Raw genomic sequence first — 21,252 nt, 5'->3', positions numbered from 1 at the left:
GTGGGAGGGTGCAGGGACGTGAAGGATCCAGACAAAGGGCAGGGCCACTGGGTGACTTGAGGGCTGTGGTAACTGGGAGACGGGCCCGCAGTGGCTGCGTGCAGAAGCCAGGCACAGTGGACAGTGGCCTTCCCTGAACCACACAGCCCTGTGGGAGCCACTGGGTCCCTCCCGGTGGGAAGCGGCCCACATGCTGCTCTTGGAAACACCTAACGTGGGAGTCAATCTGGAGGATCTGATAAGATTCCTTTAAAATGTGGAGAAAATTTTCATTTGCCCCTTTGTTAACGATAGAGTCATGGCCATTCTCCCCTGACCTGGGTTGCCTCTGGGAATGCTCGGTCTTCACTCTCCCTTGAACAAAGACACACGTCACCGCCAACTGGACGCAGAGCTCCTCCAGGCACCCTGGCCGGGCACCTCCCAAGGTCCTCTACCTATTGTCGTGACCCCGAGGTGGGTGGCACAGGTGCCCGATGGCAGGAGGCGGGCACAGCCCCTCTCCTCAGCTCTCTCTGGGCCCTGCCGATGAGCTGCTGGCCTCAGATGCTAATCTCTGCAGCTGCTGGCCTCCCGGGCCCCTTGCCGAAGGGGGAGGAAGGAGGTCGGCGGCTCCTGCCCCAGCAACAGGTGTGCAGAGCAGGTGTCCCGGCCTGGCCGGTGCGGGGCAGGGCGGAGTGCGAGGGCCATCGCTGTGACCCGGAAGTCACCTTTCCCTTCCCCTGCGTGCTCCTAGAGACTCCTCTGTGGGGAGTTGGGGATGTGCGTTTTGGGGGAGACGGGACCCTGTTCCCACAGCTCCGGCTGTCTCAGCCTCGAGCCACAGGGTCACTGTAACGCTTCTGGCCCTTCTGCTAAGCCCCTTAGACACTCGACGAAGTGGATTTGGGCCAATGTTGCCTAGGCAGGACCAGGGTCCTTCTGTGCCGGGCCAGGGAGAAGACGCTGCCGGGGCCCAGGCTCTGCGGGACGTCTGCCTTGGCCTTTTCGGTGTGCCCCACGCTGCCCGGCTCGCCCCGTGCCCGGCGGCAGGCCGGGAGAGCTCTGCGCCCAGCGTGGGTGGGGTGGGAGACGTGCACGTGAGAAGGGAGAAAACCTGAGTGCACTAACGGGCAGCGGCGGGGGCTGCAGTAAAAGGCTGAGGTTGGCAGTGGAGGCCGCGAGCGGGTCGGCTCTTACCTGACCACCTGCAAAAATGACAGGGGTGGAGGCGGGCTTTGGGCGGTAGGGAATGGTGGCACCTTTCGGTGGGGACTAGGAAAAGGGACAGGAGAGGGAGAGAGAGCGTTAGAGCAGCTTCGCGTCAGGATCCGATCGCGGGGAGGCCTCCTTCCCGAGCCCGCCCCGCTGCACCGCCCACCCTCCCCGGCAGTGCCAGAAGGCAGGGCACACCCCGCGGCGGGAGGGCTGCCCGGTGGGGACCCTCCGGAGGGCCCCCTCTTCCACGTAACTACTGCCCTAAATACACCCCAGCACGGGCGCCATCCGCCCGCAGGGCGTGGCGGGCTCCACGGCGGTGTGGGATGCTACTCCCCGAGAAGTAAGAATGGAAACCAAGCCCCAGTCTGCACTGGGGGCCCCCACAGCCTGCACAGATGGCCAGGTGGCTGCCTGCGGGCCACTTGTGTCAGCCTGGGTGCTGTCCTCTGGGCAAATCTGTCCCTCTCTCTCATGCTCAGGATGAAGCTGGCCTTTGTGGGCAGCTCCACCATGGGGGGAGGGGGGGGTCCCGCTCAGAGCCCCCAAAGGCTTTGCTTGGCCAGGGTCATGATGCTCAGTAGGCATCATCACGGGACAGTCAGAAACATCCAATTTCACTATTAACAAAAGGGAGCAACTTTAAAAAAAAAACAACTTAGAGTCCAAATGAAATATGTTACAGTCTTGATGAGCTTTGCTAGAATTTCCTTTGATTATTCTGTGTCCAAAAGTACAGGCTTTTTACCTTGGGGTGGATGGCATTCTCAAGTACCGGAAGTCTGCCAGATTCTGATAAATTCAGCCCAACTCCTTGGTCAGAGGCAACCAAGGTCCTCCCTCGTCTGGCCAGGTGGCCATCTTCCCTGGGAGCAGAGGCCACAGGGCCCAGCTCAGGTCAGCACCACCGCCTGCCAGAGGCAGAGGGTGGGGGCCAGGGCAGTGTCCCTGCTGGGAGTTCTTGAGACCAGGGCCCACTCAGGCCCAGCCCACGCCCTGGGCTACCGGGTGTGACCTCACAGTGCCCCGACCTGAGACACAAAGTCATGTGGGCACAGGCTTAGTAGAGGGGATGAGAGCTTCAACTCTGTAGTCCAAGCCATGCTGTGTGACCGTGGGCACACTGTGTGACCTTGAGCACAAGGTTTGACCTTGACACGATGCTCTGTACCCTTGGCCACTCTGTATGACCTTGGGAAATCTGTATGGCCTTGGCCGAGCTGTGTGACTTTGGGAACACTGCAGCCTCGCTGTAAATAAAGCAGGAAGGGCTGCTGTGGGGCCTGCGAACTGACTCATGTCTGGGGTGATGATGGGCTCCTGGGGTCGTCCAGTCTTCAGCGTTTCTGCAGGTATGACCGAACGCCTCCAGAAACGTCTCTGTGCAGCTGGGATTCACTGCAGCCTCAGGTAAGACTCACTTCATCGCGGCAGAACCGTGATTAAATGGAGCTCGAGGGAGTGGCGTTCTCATGGTGCCAGCAGAGACCTCTGTCTGGCCGCGCCCCGTCCCTGAGCTGGGCACCCCACCGACGGCAGCGCCCACCATCCCAACACTGTGAGTTTGTGGTTCCCGTGCATGCCGATGTCCTCGGATAGGACAGAGGGCTTCTGAGCACAGCCCTCGGGGCTCCCCCGGGGTGCGGCAGGCACTGACGGGTGGGCTTTGCGGCGACCCCTGTGCTTTCCACGGGGCCCCGCTGACTCACCCGCACCAGAGGGCAGGCCTCTCAGTGGCCACTTGAAGGGTGCGGGGCCCTCCGAGCAGAGTCTGAAAGTCTGCTAACCTTTGCTCTGTTCGTCCAGCTCATTTTCACTTAAAAATGGGCCCAACTTCCCTAAGCACGGCGGTTTCCCCGACCCTTGAGAGTTCCGGGCCGGTAAGGGCGAGGCCCCACCTCAGCCCGTTTGCGGGTCACGTTTGCCACGTGTGCTTCCCGGTCGAGTCTCACGTCGGCCTCCCCGCCCGCGGGAAGACCGGGCGGTTCTAACCACAGCCCTGGGGTGCCAGCACCCGCAGCCAATGGGGTCTAGCCTGCTTCTGTGGGGCCGCACCTGACCGCGAACACGGTGTGGGCCATGCCACCTGGGAGGAGTCCTGGGGAGGCCGAGAGTTTTAGTCCAACCCTTGTTATTGAACGTGGGAGGCCATGTCCCTCCCGGAGCCGTTTGTGTGGCTCAGCACTCTGACTCAGCACTCTGACGGACTCAGCACTCTGACGGGCCACCGCGGCTCAAGACGCGCGTGCTTCCTCGCCGCCTCGGGCATCCGCCGGTGCAGGCAGCACCCGGCCCGCTCCGTCTGTCCACACGGCGCCTCCCGGGTCCCAGCAGCAGGGGATGGAAGGGAACCCAGAACGGCACTGACTGTCACCATGGCCAGTGGCTGGGGACCATCAGGACACCAATATTTAGAAAAATATTTTCGACTTCACAAAATATTGTACTTCAGGAAAATAGAAACTATGCAAATTTTTTAGAGACTTGGGGGTGGATCTGAACGCCGAGCCGAGGACAAGAGGGGCGAGGGCACAGAGGCTGGGAGTCCACTGCTGTGGGCGCCTGGTGTTCGCCCTCCCTCATGGCCCTCGAGCCCGCAACGCCTGTCGGGGACTGTCGCGTGACGCAGAGACACCTCACTTTAGCTTCGAGACCAGCAACTGCTGGCGGCCTCAGTGAGCCCTGCTGCATTTGGGGCAGAGGCTGACATTGAAATCTCAGGGGTTTCTCCCCCAAATTTGGAGAGGATTTTGTCTCGCTCAGCTGTCTTCTTTGCTTCTCCTTTGGTTTTAACCATTTTGTTTACTTCCTGTCTGTCTCTTACAACTGGGCGTTTCAGCGTGCTTTTCCTCCTCTGTGCCTTGGTGGGACCCTGACGCCTGCGGGTGTGGTGAGCACGGGCCTCCCCCTCGTCCGTGGGCCGTGCTTACGGCCGCCCTTGTACTGGATGCCCCTCACGCCACAGACCGACGACCGGTGATGCGAGCGTCTCCTCACACGTCCCTTTCCCCGGCTCCCCAGCCAGGAGGAGGGACATGCCAAAGGGGGCGGGCGGCGGGCGGCTGGCAGCTGTCCCTCCCCCGGCGCCCGCACCCCCGGCACGGCTCTCGCTCCGGTCACGCTCCCGACCCCCGGCCCCCGTACGGCCCCAGCCACGTGCCGCAGCCGACACGAAGAAGCCACAGCCGTTGTGGCTCGCGGGGCAGGCTGGCGGTGGTCCCTGGATGCCCAGACTGTACCTCCAGCATGACCACACAGATCTGCTTGACGCACTGGATGATGGCGTCGGGGGTCCCCGAGATGGTCACTGCCCGCTCCGTGGAGTTGGGCAGCATGTCCCCGGCCACCTGGACCTGGGCACCTGTGGACTGCAGAAATGAGACATTGGAGGGGACACAGCCTGAGCCAGGGCAGGGCTCCTGGGAGCTCGAGAGGGTGTGCTGAGGGTGCGGTGCACGGACGCCCCCCCCCCCCCCAACGGTGCCCCTTCACGCCCGCCTGGCACCCCAGCCCTCTGCCCATTCCCTGGGGGCCCATGGGGCGGGGCCGGTCGCCTTCAGCCCACCACTGCCCAGCGTGGCCTGGCACAGGGACAGCGACGCTGGACAAGAGGCATTTTAACCTGCAAGTGGCATTTGTAGAGACGGAGACAGAAATGGAGTCCCTTTTTTCAAATACATGGAATTTTATCTCCCCTGTGGAGTTTCAGGTCACAGAGAATGACGGACACTAGGAAAGCCTAAACTCTTTAGCTGTCTCTCCTTGACAGAATCACGACAGGGTGGCCACCCTCCTTAAGGGAGACGGAAGGAGTTAGGCTTTCTCTGAACGCGGCAACATGTGAGCATAAAGTCCACCCCTCGCACCAGCTCCCTCCCTGCTGGGACAGCTCAGGCCGGCCAGTCCCTGGACGCACCTGCCTGGGGGCAGAGACCACGGCCTCTGTGGCCTAGAGCCGCATGACCGGGTGGCAGGAGGGCCCTGCCTGTCCCCGGTTGGGGTGCACAGCCCCCCTCACAGGCGCCCAGCGCCTCTGCACGACACCTCTGTGCACGTTCTAGGGGGTCCCACGTCCCACCCTCTGCTCTCTGGATGGCCCTCCCCTACCGTAAGCTCCATGCTGGCAGGGTTCGCAGTGCTGGGCCTCCAGGGGAAGGGGGGCGGGCTCTACCCTCCCAGCAGCGGGCACCAGCAGCCGGAGAAGGTTCTGTTACCTCCCTGATCTCCTTGATCTTGGAGCCGCCTTTGCCGATCAGGGACCCACACTGGCTGGCGGGGACCACCAGCCTCAGCGTCACCGGGGGCTTGCTGGTGGCAGGGCTGTTGCTCATAGAGTTAATGATATCCTGGGGAGGGAGAAAGACACGTGTGGGCCTACACAGCATGCCGCATACACGCCAGTGAGTGCAAAGGCCAGGCTCGGTGAGAAAGCACCCGAATATGCTCCAGAGGCTGGCGGGGCAGGGTTCCTGCCCCCAGGGGCACAGGGGCAGCGGGGGCAGCGAGAGGACAAGTATGGGGACTCAAGTGTCCCCAGATGGAGGCGCCTGGCACACACACTGTGTCAAACGGCTGAGCGTCCAGAGGAAGGACACAGTGGACGGACTGGTGGATTGCAGAGGCTTGAAGGCCAGTCAGGCTCAGGAGGACAAGCAAGGAGAGGACAGCTGGATCTGCAGAAGGGGACCCACACGTGCCAATCACTCGCAGACACGCAGGTCGTGGCTGCCGTGGTGCTGCCGTGGACAGGGCGAGACGCAGATCCAGATGACACCCGGACTCAGGCCCTGCTTTGTCCTCAAGGCTGGGCAGGGCATGAAGGGCCTTGGACAGGCAGGGAGGCGCATTTTGGACAGAAAAACTTAACTCCCTGGCTTGACCACCTTCTGAATAAAAATACCGAATGCATCTCTGAATAACTTTTGGCAAGTTGAACAATATTGGAAACACATGAAAACCTTGATTTAACTCACTGACAGGGCGCATAGACGTGCCACAGACACGCAAGTGTATGCGTGTTTATACGCGTCCACGGGAGAGTCCACGGGTCCCCCCGTGGCCAAGCGCACGTGCCAGGGCAGCAGCCACGGGGCATGGCTGGGGCTCTCGCTCAGGGCCGGGCTCACGGACACGGAGCGTGATGGCTGGCCTGTCACCAGGTGGCCTGCGGCCACGGGAGCCCCCGGGTGGTGAGGAGGTGACGGGGCGAAGGGTTGTGCCTTGCCCCCTGCCGCGGGGTCTCTGGGGACGCATCTCACCTCCTCAAACTTGTAGGCAATCATGGCAAAGGCCTTGAAGATGGCGTCGGTGGGGCCTGTGATGGTCACAATTCTTTCCGGGCAGTTTCCCTCAGAGATGTTGATCCTCGCGCCGCTCTGGAAGGAGGTGAGCACAGCCCGGACGGGGTTAGAGCCACGGGTGGAACCTGGCTGGGGCTTCCAGGCCTTCTGACAGCCATGTGCAAACCTCCACACTAAACGGTGAGGCCGTCCGGGGCCATCCTTCAGAGCGGGGTCGGCCACCGTGCCCCCTGCCGCCCCTGGACACAGAAGCCCTGACGCGGGGGCACACGTGGTGGAGGGAAGGGGCCTCTGAGCCGCCAAGGGTGGCCTGGCCGGGGCTCCCGCAGGACAGGACCGCTGGCCTCGCTCCTTCCCCCCACCCGCAGATGGGATGCCGCCGAGTGCCAGCCAGCTCACCTCTTCACGCATCTTTTTCACTGTCTCTCCTTTCTGGAATAAAGATTCAGAAAACAGTCAAGGCGTCGCTCCGAGGTTCCACCATGGGTGAGAGGCTCCGGCGTGGGAGTACGCAGGGCGCGGATGCCCGCCTTGTGCACCAGCGAGCAGCAGCCCTCACGGTGGGGCTAGAGCCTGACGCTGTGGCTCCCTGAGCCCCCGCCACAGCCCTGCGAGGGGCCCTTCGGGGAGGGGGGCCGGGGCGCCGGCTGGGCTCCTGCCCAGCTGTCTTCACAGCCCTCATCTTCGTCACAGGCAAAGCAGGGCCAGGCCAGGGCAGGTGCCCCGAGGCTCTCGTGGAAAGACCTGGACCTGGACGCCAGGGGGCCTGGAGACGGTCACGGGCCGACCACGGGAGGCGGTGCCTCACCCCAGCCTCTCCCACATGCTTGAGGCTTCCAAATCCACTCTTGCTTTCCCCGAGGCACGTGTCTTTTATTTTGGAAGGGAGATTCCAGAGAGACCACCACCCACTGGCCAGAGGGGAGACTGCTCTGGAGAATGCCAGTGAATCGTGCTCACTGGGCCCTCACGCCCGGGGAAGAAGGACAGGCCGCAGGGCAGCGGGGCGGGCTGCTATGGTGACTGGCTGGGGCCTGGCCAGGACGGGGCCCGGGGACATCGCCTGCTGGGCTTTCAGAGAATCGTACAGGAGGCCCTGGACCAGCCTCACGGGGACTCAGGATTCCGCTGGAATCCTCAGGGCGGGGCACACACCACCACGTGGCACGTCGCCCAGCACAGGCCCGGGGCCCTGGCACCTCCTCTCAGGGACCGCAGCACAGGCAGAGCTCGCTCAGTAGTTACCTTCCCGATGATGCTTCCAACTTCCTACAGGAAAAGAATCACACAAAGTTGATGTCATAGAGCAGCTGGGGGAAAGGCCCGTGATGGACACCGAGACCCGTCTGTGTTGGAGCGAGGACAGGGTGTCAGGACTGTCAGGAAGGAGTGCAGTCGGGCCGCCTGTGTGAGGCCCTGGGTCTGGGGGCTCCCGGGTGCCCGTCTGACCTTGGTTAGACTCAGGCCTTGCCTCTGACAGACACATGGACAAGCAGAAGCCAGCGGCCGGCTCCATACAATTAAGTCAGGAGGCATTTCTATGCTCTTAGGGCCTTAAGAAGCCAGGAAAGAAACAGATAAAACACAAAATCTTCCCCAATTTTGTGATGTAAAGATAATTAAGCACTGCTACTTGCCTTTTCACGTTTTAAAAAGGGATGAGTACTCTATGTGACCCGACCTGGGCTTCTAACACCACCCCCCACTCATAAGAGTCAGGGTTCCCTGGAGAAATGGCTGGTTCCAGGACTGAGGCAGGCAAAGTGCGAGGGAGTCAGGAGGATACAGGGGCCAGCTTGGAGAGGCTCCCAGTGACCGAGTCAGGGTCAATACGGGCATCAACATGAGTAATGACACAATGGGAATAATCTGAATAAAGCAGCAAACTGAGTCCACGGAGACAGGAATGAATGAGCGGATGAATGAATGTGCTGGAGTGTGACAACAGTGGGGGCCCGCTGTGGGGAAGGACCAAAGGACCAGTGTCAGGCCCCTGATGCGAGAGCTCCTGTGACTTCGCTGCCAATGGTGAGGAAACATCAGGAAAGCCTCCTTGAGGAAGGATGGAAGGAGATGCCCCCAGGCTGAAGATGAGGCGTGTCCGGGATGTGGAGGCCTGAATACCCTGACCCCCCACGCGTCCTATTGTGAAGGGCAGGGCTGGGGCGACGGGTGGCCCGAACGGGGCCCGAGGTCGGGTGGCTGGGATGCATCAGTGTTGGCATCCTGACGTGGATGGGACACTATGCCCTTGTTTGTAGGGAACACACACTCAGGTGTCCAGTGACAGGACATCAGGTCACAAGTACCCTCAAGGGTCTCCAGGAGAAACATGCTTTGGAGCGGGCTGTCACTGCTTTGTAAACCTGAGGTTGCCCAGGGCACACCCTCCCCTGCCTCCCAGCTGGTGGGACGCAGTGGCCTTGGGCTCTGTACCTTCCCATGCATCAGCAGACGGATTGTCAGGGTCACGTTCAGGCCGCCTTCTGAGACCTTCGACTCCATCTTTCTCCCAAAATGCGGCTGGGGGTAGTGGCTCAAGGTGCCGAGGGCGCCGTGAGGAAGGACAGATGGGGCCCAGATGGTGTCACCTGGAAAGAGAAGGCACGGCTGCTGCCGAGAACACCGTCAGTGGCCACCACAGGTCGGGGTGTCCTGGCCTACAAGGGCCTTTGGTCTCTGGAGGGGCGAGGGGGTACGGGTGGGTGGTGGGACAGGTCGAGGGAGGGTGCCGCCCTCACTCCTGCTCTGGTGACACACCAATGTTCACGGGGGGCAAAGGCTCCGGGAGGGCGGCCCAGTCAGCCAGAAGGTGCGGTCCTGGGACCCACCCTGCCTGACCTGCTGGGGCTTGGGGCACATAGCGGTGGGAGACACAGGTTGGTGGGGAAACCTGGCAGGGACTGACCCAGGCCCCGCTGCTGACTCATATGTGACCCCCGGCAGGTCACGCAAGCCCTCTGGCCTCAGCTTCCGCCTCTGCACCGAGGGAAACAGGAACAGCCCTCTCCCCTGGAGAGGAAAAGGGGTCAAGTGAGCCCTGGGATCCTCGCCTGGGTCTGCACTGTCCGTTCTGTTCTGCTGTTATGTTAGTTCTGTGCAAACCCCATCACATCCGTGCCAGAAGCCCCGCCCTCTGGCTGTGACCCCCTAGCCCTTAAAAAAGCCAGGACAGGGGCGCCTGGGTGGCGCAGTCGGTTAAGCGTCCGACTTCAGCCAGGTCACAATCTCGCGGTCCGTGGGCTCGAGCCCCGCGTCAGGCTCTGGGCTGACGGCTCGGAGCCTGGAGCCTGTTTCCGATTCTGTGTCTCCCTCTCTCTCTGCCCCTCCCCCGTTCATGCTCTGTCTCTCTCTGTCCCCCCCCCCCAAAAAAAAAAAAAAAAGCCAGGACATTACAGGTATTGGTGTTTCCCGTGTGCTTAGAGTCAAGGTTCCTTGGTAATCCCCGTCTCTAAAGTGGATCTAGTGTCTATTAACTAAGCTACTGAATGGCTGATGCTTTGGCATTATATTATTACAAAGTCTTTCCAGAAGATGCTTTAGGTATCACTATTCTACATCTAATTTCTGCAGACAATGGGTCCAGCGCTTCATCCCCCCGATATAATTAAGGCTTCACTTTATGATTTACAGGCACTCATGATGACAGTAGGCCTGCAGGGCCCGTGGGAAGAGTGACCAGACTGTCCTGCCGTAGCCCTTCTCAGTGAGGGCCCAGGTTCTCCTCCAGGCTGGACCATAGCATACCGGGTGGTCTCAGAGACGGGCGCCAGTGAGGATGAGAAATGTGGGTCAGGCGGGCCAGGAGAGGGGCACAGCCAGGGGCGGGGGCAGGACCGGGAAGGGTCTCAGGACAGACGGAGAGGCCTGCAGAACCGGAACCAGGCCGGGCGCTCACCGGACCTGATGCTCTGCAGGCAGCAGGGGTCCTAGAGGTGGGCCGTTTGGGTGGCCTTCCTGGGGGGGGCATCAGTCAGGGCAGCACACGGAAGCCGGAGAGCCGCCTGCCTGCCTGCACACAGGGGGGTCTCGGGGTGCAGGCTGTGGGGATGTCACAGGGTGTGGGGAAGTCGCCGGGCACTGGGGTCCCACAGGTGTCAGGGAGGAGTGAGAATGAGGGCAGGACAGGACACGGGGCACGAGCAGCCCCCATAGGAGGGGGCAGTGGCCCTAGTGTCTGGCATGAGGATGCCACCTGGAGGACAGAGGGAAAGAGGCCTGGCAGGGGGAGGTTCTGGATGACCTGGGGCCCAGGGGCTCCCAAGAGGGGCACCGGGAAGACCCCGCAGAATAGAGAGTGTCCCACATACACCTGCCCGAGTGCCCACCCGGGAGTAGGCGGGGCTGGCTGGGCCGTGAAGGACGAGGCCGGGGGACTCCGGGTGAACTCGGCCAGCACTCCCCACACACAGCCCCACGCTAGGTCTGAGGCCCTCAGGAACAGAAGTCCTGCGTGTGCCGCCCGCCCGGGCGTCTGGACACCAGCCCTCCGATGTAAGCCATGAGGACGTGAGGCTCCGTCCACATACAGGAGAGACCACAAGTTAAAAAAGCAAGACTTCCCTTTAACCTTCTAGGTTTTGGGGGGTACAAAAATATTTTTTTCCTCATCAAAACATTTCTGCTGAAAAATATGCTACAAGGAAAATACAAAAATAAAGCACAGAAACCGCACATTCTCACTCTCTGGGTGATGCGTGCAATCGATGTGTCCATACGACAGCCACTGACACATTTCCACACTCACAAATAGTGTGCTATTCTACCCGTGCAGATGTATCCACAGGTAACTTCAACAACTCTAACCGTCAGTCCTAATTATGGATAAAACGATGCTTTTGAGCAACACGGATTCTGACACGAAGGCGTAGGGCGTAGCGAAGACAGGTTTTAAGAAGTCTATCTCCACCGTCCAACGTGGAAGCCACTACTGCTTGTGGCTATTCACCCCTGAAACAAGAAGCCCACGAGTCACACGCTACGTGTTGAAGAGACGGCCCCGCGTGGCTGGTGGCTGCGCACGGGAGGGCACAGCTCCGTTGGACGGCGCGGCGCGTGTGGGCGCGTTGGCAGGTCTGGCTGGCAGAGGGCGCCACGGAGGAAAGAGCCCAGGCAGGAGAGGAGACAACCCGGCTCAGATGATCCCCGGGGCACCGAAAACACACGGCGCCCCTCCTGCACAGCCTCCCTGCGGCGAGCTGAGGCACCAGCACCAACCGGGCAGATCGTGTGCTGGCCAGGCGGGGATGCACGGCCTCCTCTGTAATTAGAAACATCTCCCGCGTCGGGGGGACAGCGGGGCCCCACGGCCTCCATTACGCAAATGTTTCCGGCCCTCAGTGGAGAAAGCGGGTCAGCGAGGGCCAGCGGGCCTTCGGGCTCCAGGCTGTCGACTGCCATCAGTCACACAGGCCAGTGAGCTGATGCAGAGGCCAGTGCCTTCCTCTGTCACGTGGCCGACAGTGAGCAGCAGTGCCCTCTGCAGACTGCTGGGGACGAGGAGCAGCCCCCCGGTGGTAGTTAAAGTCAACTGCGACTCAGTGCCCTTGACCCCGAAGAACCCACCCTGTGTCAGCGGCCGAGGGACCCGCGCTGGGGGATCCCCCAGGGTCATGACTTCTGGCAGATGGGGGGCCGTCCTCTGGCCATCCTGCTGGGCCCTTGGACACCAGTTCATCAGGGGCGGCCCCCCAGAGTGCCCGGGCCCACGCCCATCTCAGGGGCCACCCCTGCAGCAGAGTCCAGGGGCAGTACTGGGGGCTGCCCCTGAGTGCACAGCAGCGCTCAGGTCACACTCACCCAAAACCAAATTGACGGGAAATCTGCCAGAAAAAAATCTCTTTGTGTGACTCACTCGTCCCCACACGCGGCGTTCCAGAAGGCAGATCTCTGGTGCCAGCAAGGACCCCACCTTGTGTTCTGTGCATGCTGGGAACTTAGTATATTTGTAACTCACCTAGTGGCAGGGAGAGGAGACACAGGCACGGTCCCCTGCAGGGCCGAGGACGGACCCTCCCCTTCTTTCCCGGCTGAACCGGCCGGAGGAGGCCGGTCGGGTTGCCTGTGCCGACACCGTCCGCAGATGTGCCTTGGCTGAAACAGCCCACGCCTGACCCCCACGGCCAGGCACAGCCGACATGAGCCACCATGGCACGTCTGACCCAGCCAGCCTTCCCAGTCATCCGTCTGTTTGTCTCTGCGCTCTTGCCTTCCAGCTACAGGCCCAAACCTGGGGGTTCAGTATCTCCCCTCTCCGGCCCTCATCGCATTCACTAGCAAATCCCAACACACGTTTGCAGAGTTAATGAATTCATCTTTTCTAGTTTCTTAGGGAAAAGCCTGATGGCATCAGTTTAAAACCGTAGTTCTTACCTAATATGGGTGTCTAGTTCTATAAAATTTCTCTCTGCATGTGGCTTTAGCGGCATCCCACCAATTTTGATACTTGTGCTTTTTTCACCCATTTCAAAATACTTTCAAATTTCTTTTTATTTCTTTTTTGATTCATGGGAAATTGGGAAGTATGCTAGTGAATTTTCAAGTACTTGGAGATATTCTAGAATATCTTTCTCTTGTCGATCTCTAGTTAAACCTGTTATGGTTAGAAAACACACCTATGACACCTGAGATCCTTCCTGTATACTAAGACCTGCTTACGGACCGACCATGGTCTGTCCTGGTAAACGTGCACTCTTGTGTTGGGGGGAGCGTTCTCGAAGCCCGGGGCAGCACCGCCAGTCCTCCGTGGTCCTGTCCCGTTCTGGGGGCGCTGGGGACGCACCTCCTTCCTGCACCCCAAGCTCTGTCATCAGCATCGCACGGTCTAGCGCCGTTGCCTTCGGTGGATGGACTGACAGACTCCTTTGTCATTGTGAGAGATTTCTTTATGTCCGGCCACGTTCTCAGCTCTGAAATTTTCTTTGTTATTAGTGTAGTGACCCAGCTTTCTTCTGATTGGTGTAGTATGGCTTATCTCCTTCCATCTTTTATTTTTAACCTATTTGTGTCTTTACATTTAAAGTGAGTTTCTTGGGGCGCCTGGGTGGCGCAGTCGGTTAGGCGTCCGACTTCAGCGCAGGTCACGATCTCGCGGTCCGTGGGTTCGAGCCCCGCGTCGGGCTCTGGGCCGATGCCTCGGAGCCTGGAGCCTGTTTCCGATTCTGTGTCTCCCTCTCTCTCTGCCCCTCCCCCGTTCATGCTCTGTCTCTCTCTGTCCCGAAAATAAATAAAAAAACGTTGAAAAAAAATTTTAAAGTGAGTTTCTTGCAGGCAGTTGAACCTTGCCTTTTTATCTTATTCGACAATCTCTGCTTTTTAACGAGGGGTGTTTTGACCAATGACAGTGACTGCTGAGGTGGTCGAGTTTGAAGCCATCATTCTACTATTTGTTTTCTATTTTTACCATCTGTTGTCTGTTCCCCCACTTCTTTTTTTATTAAATTTATTTATTTATTTTGAGAGGGAGAGTGCAAGTGGGGGAGAGGCAGAGAGAGAGAGAATCCCAAGTAGGCTCCACACTGTCAGCACAGAGCCCTGTGCGGGGCTTGAACTCATGAACGGTGAGATCACGACCTAAGCCGAAATCAAGAGTCAGGTGCTTAACTGACTGAGCGACCCAGTCGCCCCTGTTTCCCCATTTCTATTGTTTTTTCCCTCTGCCATCTTTGGAATGAACCGCATACATTTCATGATTCCGCTTTCACCTCCTTTGTTCACTTCTTAGTTACAACTCTCTGTTTTGTTACCTTAGCGGTTGTTTTGGGGCTGACACTGCTCATGTTTAATTCATCACAGTGCAGTCCGACTGCCACTTAGTGGTGTGTAAAGACCTCACGTGGGTTGGTAACTGTGCCTCTGTCTCCCCTCTTGTCCTCTGCACCATTGCTGTGGCATACTTTGGTTCTCCTAGGTTATAAACTAACATTATAATTTCTCATGTAAACACTCAATTATCTTCTAAAAGAACTTAGAGGCAGATGCCTGGGGGACTCAGTCCGTTAAGCCTCTGATGCTTGATTTCAGCTCAGGTCATGATCTCACGGTTCGTGGGATCGACTTCTGTGTTGGGCTCCGTGTTCGTAACATGGAGCCTGCTTGGGATTCTCCCTCTTCTCAAAATAAAAAACATTAAAAAGAGGGATTTAGAGGATAAGAAAAGAACAACTTCATACTTACCCATGTGATGCCCATCCCTTGGTGTAGACTCAGATTTCTAGCTGCTCCCATTTTTCTTCTACGTGCAGCATTTCCCTTAATAATTCTCAGTAATTTTTGTAGCGCGAGCGTGCTGGTGGTCATGTTGAGTCTGTTTCCGTAGGTGTGGACGGCGTGCGTCACTGTCACTCAGAGTGAAGGAGTCTCACCCACCCGGAGCCCCGGGGCCGCAGCGCTCTCTCCGGGCCCGACGCCCTGCCGAGGCTGCTGGCGGGGAGAAGCCCACCGCGCCCTCTTCCTTTCTCCCTCTGTCACATGCCCTCTTCCACAGCACACTCAGGGGCTTCTCGTAACCGCTGGCTTTGAACGGTTCACTCGCCACGTGCCTTCTGGCGGTCTCCGTTGCTCGTTCAAACACACTCCTGGCCCTGCCTCGCCCCCGCTTCCAGGGCCCCCAAACGCATGTCTGTTGGCCGCTTGGAGTTGAGCCAAGCTCCCCGACGCTCTGTTCGCTTCCTCCTGCCCTCCGTCTGTGTCTCGCACGGACAGGTTCTATTTCTGTCCGGGAGTTGACTCATCTTCTGCTCTGCAGCTCCCGCTCTGTGGCTAAACCCATCCAGGGCACTTTCCATCTCAGATCCTGGACTTTTCACCCCAGAAACTCAACCTGCGTCCTTTGTCGTGTCTTCCACGTCCCCATTTAACGCACTTGACCCTTTGCTTCTTGAACATGCGGTTTACAGTTTTGATAATGGCTTCAACGTCCACGTCCCGCAGGTGTACAACTGTCACCGCCGAGTCTAGGTCAGGGAGGGGAACACCGAGCGGGGGGAGCACAGACCACCGCTGGCTGTGGCGAGAGCTCTTTCTCCGTGGCTCAGCGGACAGGTGCTCCGCGGGCCTCGGTCGGACCTGGTCTCCCGGGGCCGCACGGCCAGCCAGCCGGGAACCAGGGACACGGGAGAGCTGCCTTGCCGGAGCCCGTAGACCGAGCCACCTCTTCCAGCTCGGCCGCTCTCTCCGTCCCGTGTGTGGGCGCACCGCTGGGGTGCGAGGGCAGAAACGGTTTGATCTGTAATCGACAGTCCGGATCTGAAACTCCCTGGCTTCCAAGTGCACGGGAGACAGAAATCCATCCCAAACTGCTTTGTGCGGCCGGTCTGGGGCCGCTGCCGGCGGGAATCCTGGAACCCACATTAAGGGAAGCTGCGGGTGAGGCTGGGCTGCAGGAGCAAGAACTGGCGATGGGAGGCCACGGCGTGCTCCGTTCGCTCCCGTGGGGAAAGCCTGGGGACGAGGCCCCCGCGAAGGCTCCAGACACACACAGCTCGTGTCTCCCGCCGCCAGGCAGGGACAGACCGCTCCCGGAGTCCCGGACTCCGGCCGCCCGGCGTGGGTCGCGGGCCGGGGGCTGAGATGCCGGGTCACGTGGCCCGGACTCTGCGCGGGACCCGCCGCTCCGTGTGGAGCGCCTCCAGAGTAAGTGGGCCCCCTGGTTGGAGCTGGCCTCACTCACTCAGCAGCCTTCGTGTGCGGCATCTGTCGTCAGGGCACCCCGCTCTTCAAAGGTGCTCGCCTTTCAGTGCCAGGCCGGGGAGAATCTGGGGACGAGGGCGAGGGTCGTGATACTGTCGTGCTCTGTGTCCGGGCGAGCCCTGCGGGCACTGAACGGCTCTTCCCTCACCGGGCCGAGGAGCGCTCCCACAGCACGTATCTGTGGCCCGTGAAGTAGCACCACCTGCACCGTGGGAGAGGGGGCGGCCGTGACCGGGCTGCTTGCCGGCAGTCGTGAGGCCAGCGCACAGCGCCAGGTCCGTGGGCGCTGCTGCAGGGGTGGGGCTGGGGGTGCCGGGAGGTCAGCGGAGGGGCTGATGCGACACCGGGGGAGCAGGTAGAGTCCCCACGCTGCCACGCTGCCCGGGGGGACCGCTGGGTCGGCCCACGCTAACAGCCAGACTTTCTGCTCCTCGGCTCCCGTGCGGGCCAGTCTGCGGCCAGAGGGGCCCCCTGAGTGGGGCTCCCGGGAAGCCAGACCCCCTGCTCCCCACCTGCGTGGCTGGAGCACGTCTTGGCAGGGGAGGCACGAGGAGGGAGGTGAACAGGAAAGTCCTCACAATTGCTAAACCGACCCCAGGCTCTGTGTCACGTGATGACTTCTCTCTAGTCAAGGGGAACACAAAGCAGAAGGTGTTGGTATCTGTGCTGAGGCCCGGGCAGCCCAGGGGGCTCATGCTCCGCGGCCCGCAGCCCCTCACAGCTTCCCTGGCAGCACTCGCTTTGTCTGCAAAGATGGAGCGGACCCAGGTGGGGACACGCAGGAAGCAAACATGCCAGGGTCACCCGATGTGCACACGTGACAGTCATCCGTGTCTAGATTCTGTCCACATGCGATGCAGTCATTAACATTTCCCTTTAAATCCAGGACGGCTTTAGGAAGTCGGCCGCGGTCTGTACTCAGGAGGCCGGCAGATGCCGACAGTACACGGGGTGCTGACGCGAGCATCAGCAACAGGGAAGGTGCCCGGGAATGCTCGCTGAGGGCCCTTCCCTGGAGGCCTGCTCCCCAGCCACACAGCCCGCCCACTGTCCTCTGCACGGACATGCTGCGTATGCACAGCACAAGAGCCGGGCCGTTGGGATGGCACCCCCACGGGGGGAGCTCTGGCCTGCTGGCCCCTGGAGCCCTCCTCTGTCCTCTGGCTGGACCTGTCCTTGCTGGTTGGCACCTGCTGATGCCTCTACTTCTGACGCTCTATGAGGTAAAGGACCTGCCCCGGGGCATGTGGACAGGCGGGGCCCACACAGCTGGCCCCAGCATCCGTGCTCTTGACAGAAATGCCTTAAAGAGGGGCGGCGAGGCATCTTGCCTCCGGGAAGACGGAGCACAGCACCTTCCCCTAATGACAACGAAAACTCTGGATACTACGTATAGAGCAAACACAGGAAGATCCCGAAAAGTTGAGAGAAAGAGACAGCAGCACACCGGCGGGCCACAGAGTGACATGGTGCTGAATTTCCGGCTTTCTCTTTGCATCTTGACCTCAGACTTGGGGGAGGAGACCAGCAACCTGGAAACACCAATGGACACAGTCCAAAAAAAAGCATCAACAAAGCCCACTGCCTCCAGCAAGAGGACCAGAAAAGACAGCCCAGCAAGAATGAACACTTGAGACAATAATGACTCCACTCCAGCAGCCCCACCAATGCCAGGAGAGGCTGAGTGGGGGGCCTCGCCAGGCCGGAACGATGCTCTCTAATACCATACTGGGTATCAGCGGAGGGGCAGGGGAGCAGGGACCTCATTCCCGCCGGGCAGTAACAGGCCGCTCTACCCCGTGGTGCCCTGGCCAAGGAGGTGTCAGCGGAGGCCCAGTGGGGAGCTACGACTCTCACCCACCAGAAGTAATGGGAGGCTCCTCAATCTCCAGGTACCAACAGAGGGGCGCCTGCACCCCCACGCCCTCCTGTAAGTAATGAGGCAGCACCCCTCCATTTCCTTGCTGGAGTAGTGTCGAAGGCAACCAGGGGAAACAGGAGGTTTGAGTAATAGTCAGGTTCGCGACATAATATCCAAAATATCTAGGTTTCACACCAAGAACCAGAGAGATCTCAAGCTAAATGGAAGATGATCAGCAGACACCAACACTGAGATGACAGAGATGTTAGAACTGTCTGACAAAATTCCAAAGCAGTCATGATAAAAATGCTTCAATAAGCAATTAAGAATATTTTTAATCAAATGAAAAAAATATAAAGTCTCAGCAGAGAAACAAAATTCTCACCAAAAAAAAAAAAAAAAAAGGAAGATATAAAGAACTAAATAGAAATGACAGTACTGAAAAATACGGCAGAGGAATGAAGGGGTCCAAGGAAAGAACCAGTGAACTGTGAGAATAATTTTCATCTGAATAATAGAGTGAAAATAGACTTGAAAAAAAGAGAATCGGGGTGCCTTATCTGCCATAAGTTGCAGATATAATGTAGTATCTGGAGCAACCTGTAAAAGGCTACCCAAAGAGGTATACTCAAAAACACTATCAACAAACCAAGATGGAATTAAAAAAGAAATTCAGAAACCCACAGGAAGGCAGGAAGTAAGAAAACAAACAAAACACAGAGAGAAAAAACCAGAAAACAAAATATAAAACGGCAGGGGCACCTGGGTGGCTCAGCTGGTCGAGCATCTGACTTTGACTCAGGTTATGACCTCCTGGTTCGTGAGCTCAATCCCTACACTGGGCTCTCTGCTGTCAGCGCAGAACTTGCTTCAGATCCTATGTTCTCTCTCTCTGCCCCTCCCCTGCACTATCTTGCTCTGTCTCAAAAGTAAATAAACATTTTAAAAAAATAAATAAAATGGCAAGTTTAAGCCCTAACATCCCCCAACTTATACGAAATATAGTCTAAATACACCAATTAAAAAACAGACAATGGCAGAGTAGATGAAGAAATGTGACTCAGTCATATGCTGCCTATAAGAAACTCACTTCAAATAGGGCAATATAAGTAGATTGAAATAAAAAATCATGGAAAAAGTTGTGTCATGTAACCATTAATCAAAAGAAAGCAGGAGTGGTTATATTAATACCAGATAATAAGAAGGGTTGGCAAGGATGTGAAGAAAAGGGAACCCGTGCACTGTTGGTGGGAACATAACTGGTGCAGCCACTGTGGAAAACGGTATGAAGCTTCCTCAAAAAATTAAAAGTAGAAATACCATGTGATCCAATAATTCCACTTCTGAGTATCTGAAGAAAATAAGAACACCCATTCAAAGAGATATATGCGCCCCCAGGCTTATTGCAGCATTATTTACAATAGTCAAGACACGGAAGGAAGCTGAGTGTCCACTGATGGATACATGGATAAAAAAGATGAGGTATATGTACACCGTGGGATGTTACTCAGCAATACGAAAGAATGAAATCTAGTCATTTGTGACAATATGGGTGGACCTTGCGAGTATTACGTTAAGTGAAATAAGTCAGAGAAAAACAAATACTGTATGACTTCATGTATGTGTGGAATCTAATAAACAAGGCAAACAAACAAAATAATAAAGAAATAAATTCATACATACAGGAAACAAATTGTCAGTTACCAGAGAGGGGAGGACTGGAGCGGGGGAACCAAACTAAGGGAAGGAGATTAAGAGGTACACTCTTCCAGTTATAAAATAGATAAGCCAAGGGGATGTAAAGTATAGCATAGGGAGCATGGTCAGTAACATTGTAAAACTGGCATCGTGACTAATCATGTGGATAATTTTGTAACATACAGAAATCTTAAATCCAAAAAAATGTAAACCTATTAATCAAATTAAGTATTAAAACTATTCTGGACACCTGAACCTAATAAGATATTATATCTAAACTATACTTCAATTAAAAATAGACTTGAAAGCATCAAAAATTGTCAGAGACAGGGACATTATAAAATGATAAAAGGATCAATCCACGAGGAAGCAATAGCGATCCTAAATGTGTACGAATCAAATGCCGGAGCTGTGAAATATACGAAACAAAAACTGATAGAACAAAAAGGAACAATATACATATCCACAATTATAGCTGAAGATTTCACTACTCTATCTCAACGGTGGGAAGAACCAGGCATAAAACCAGCAGGGATAGAGAAGAACTCGCAGCACCATCAATCAGTAGGACCTAGTCAACATTTATAGAACACCGTCTCTGACAACAGAAGAATACACGTTCTTTTCAAGCACCCACAGAAAATACACTAACACAGTATTTGTTCACCATAAACAGTTTGTTCACCATAAAACAAACCTCAACAAGTTGAAAATAATTAAAATCATATAGTGTGTGCTCTGATCACAACTGACTCAAACTAGAAATCAGTAACAGAAAGATAGCAGGAAAATCTTGAAGTGCCTGGGAACTAAAACAACGCACATCCAAATACTCCTTGGGAAAAAAGAGGAAATCTCAAGGATCAAAAAAAAAAAAAAAATACATTGACCTGAATGAAAATAAAAAAAATCACACCAAAAATCGTGGGACACAACGGAAGCAGTGCCTACAAGAAAGCTTGTGGCACAAAACACATACATTGGAAAAGAGAAAAAAAAGTCTCAAATCAATAATCTAAGCTCTAATTTTAAGACTCTAGAGAAAGAAGAACAAAATAGATACAAGCAAACAGAAGGAGGGAAGAAAGAAATCACTGAAATTATAAACAGAAAAATTAAAGAAAATCAATGAAATCAAGAGCTGATTCTTTGAAAAGATCAATGAAATTGGCAGACTTATACAAAGAGTGACAAAGAAAAAAAAAGTTAGACAAAATAATACAAAGAATGAAACAGCAGCTATCACAAAGAGCCTGGTAGACATCAGAGGGATAAGGGATACTAAGAACAACTCAACACAAATAAATTGACTTAGACAAACTGACCTCTTTCTGGAAAAAGACAAACTACCCCAAATCATTCCATATGAAATAGACAATTTGCATAGCCCTACATTAGTATTATGAAATTGAATTCATAGTTTTACAACTCCAAAAAGAAATCTCCAGGCCCAGATGGTTTCACTGCAGAATTCTACCAATAGTTTTATTTATTTAAAAAAAATTT

General features: G+C 56.5%; 1 protein-coding gene across 18 annotated transcripts in view; it reads right to left on the bottom strand.

The window, feature by feature from the left end:
- Window positions 1–21,252, bottom strand: part of PCBP3 (poly(rC) binding protein 3) — a 273,869-nt gene that overhangs the window by 24,026 nt on the left and 228,591 nt on the right. For 8 of the 18 annotated variants that reach the window (XM_058732273.1, XM_058732272.1, XM_058732277.1 and 5 more), the window contains 8 exons: window positions 9,406–9,509; window positions 8,934–9,088; window positions 7,743–7,766; window positions 6,897–6,929; window positions 6,456–6,572; window positions 5,412–5,543; window positions 4,437–4,565; window positions 1,111–1,254 (listed from right to left, as the gene is read on the bottom strand). In XM_058732273.1, the coding sequence (XP_058588256.1) occupies window positions 1,111–1,254; window positions 4,437–4,565; window positions 5,412–5,543; window positions 6,456–6,572; window positions 6,897–6,929; window positions 7,743–7,766; window positions 8,934–9,088; window positions 9,406–9,427 (756 nt within the window). In that variant the 5' untranslated portion in view covers window positions 9,428–9,509. The remainder of the gene's footprint in view (window positions 1–1,110; window positions 1,255–4,436; window positions 4,566–5,411; window positions 5,544–6,455; window positions 6,573–6,896; window positions 6,930–7,742; window positions 7,767–8,933; window positions 9,089–9,405; window positions 9,510–21,252) is intronic. The other 10 variants (XM_058732279.1, XM_058732285.1, XM_058732281.1 and 7 more) reach the window with 3 other exon arrangements.

Source organism: Neofelis nebulosa, chromosome 5 (assembly GCF_028018385.1).
Source record: "Neofelis nebulosa isolate mNeoNeb1 chromosome 5, mNeoNeb1.pri, whole genome shotgun sequence".
Taxonomy (NCBI): domain Eukaryota; kingdom Metazoa; phylum Chordata; class Mammalia; order Carnivora; family Felidae; genus Neofelis; species Neofelis nebulosa.
This window is presented reverse-complemented; position numbering and strand designations above follow the sequence as displayed.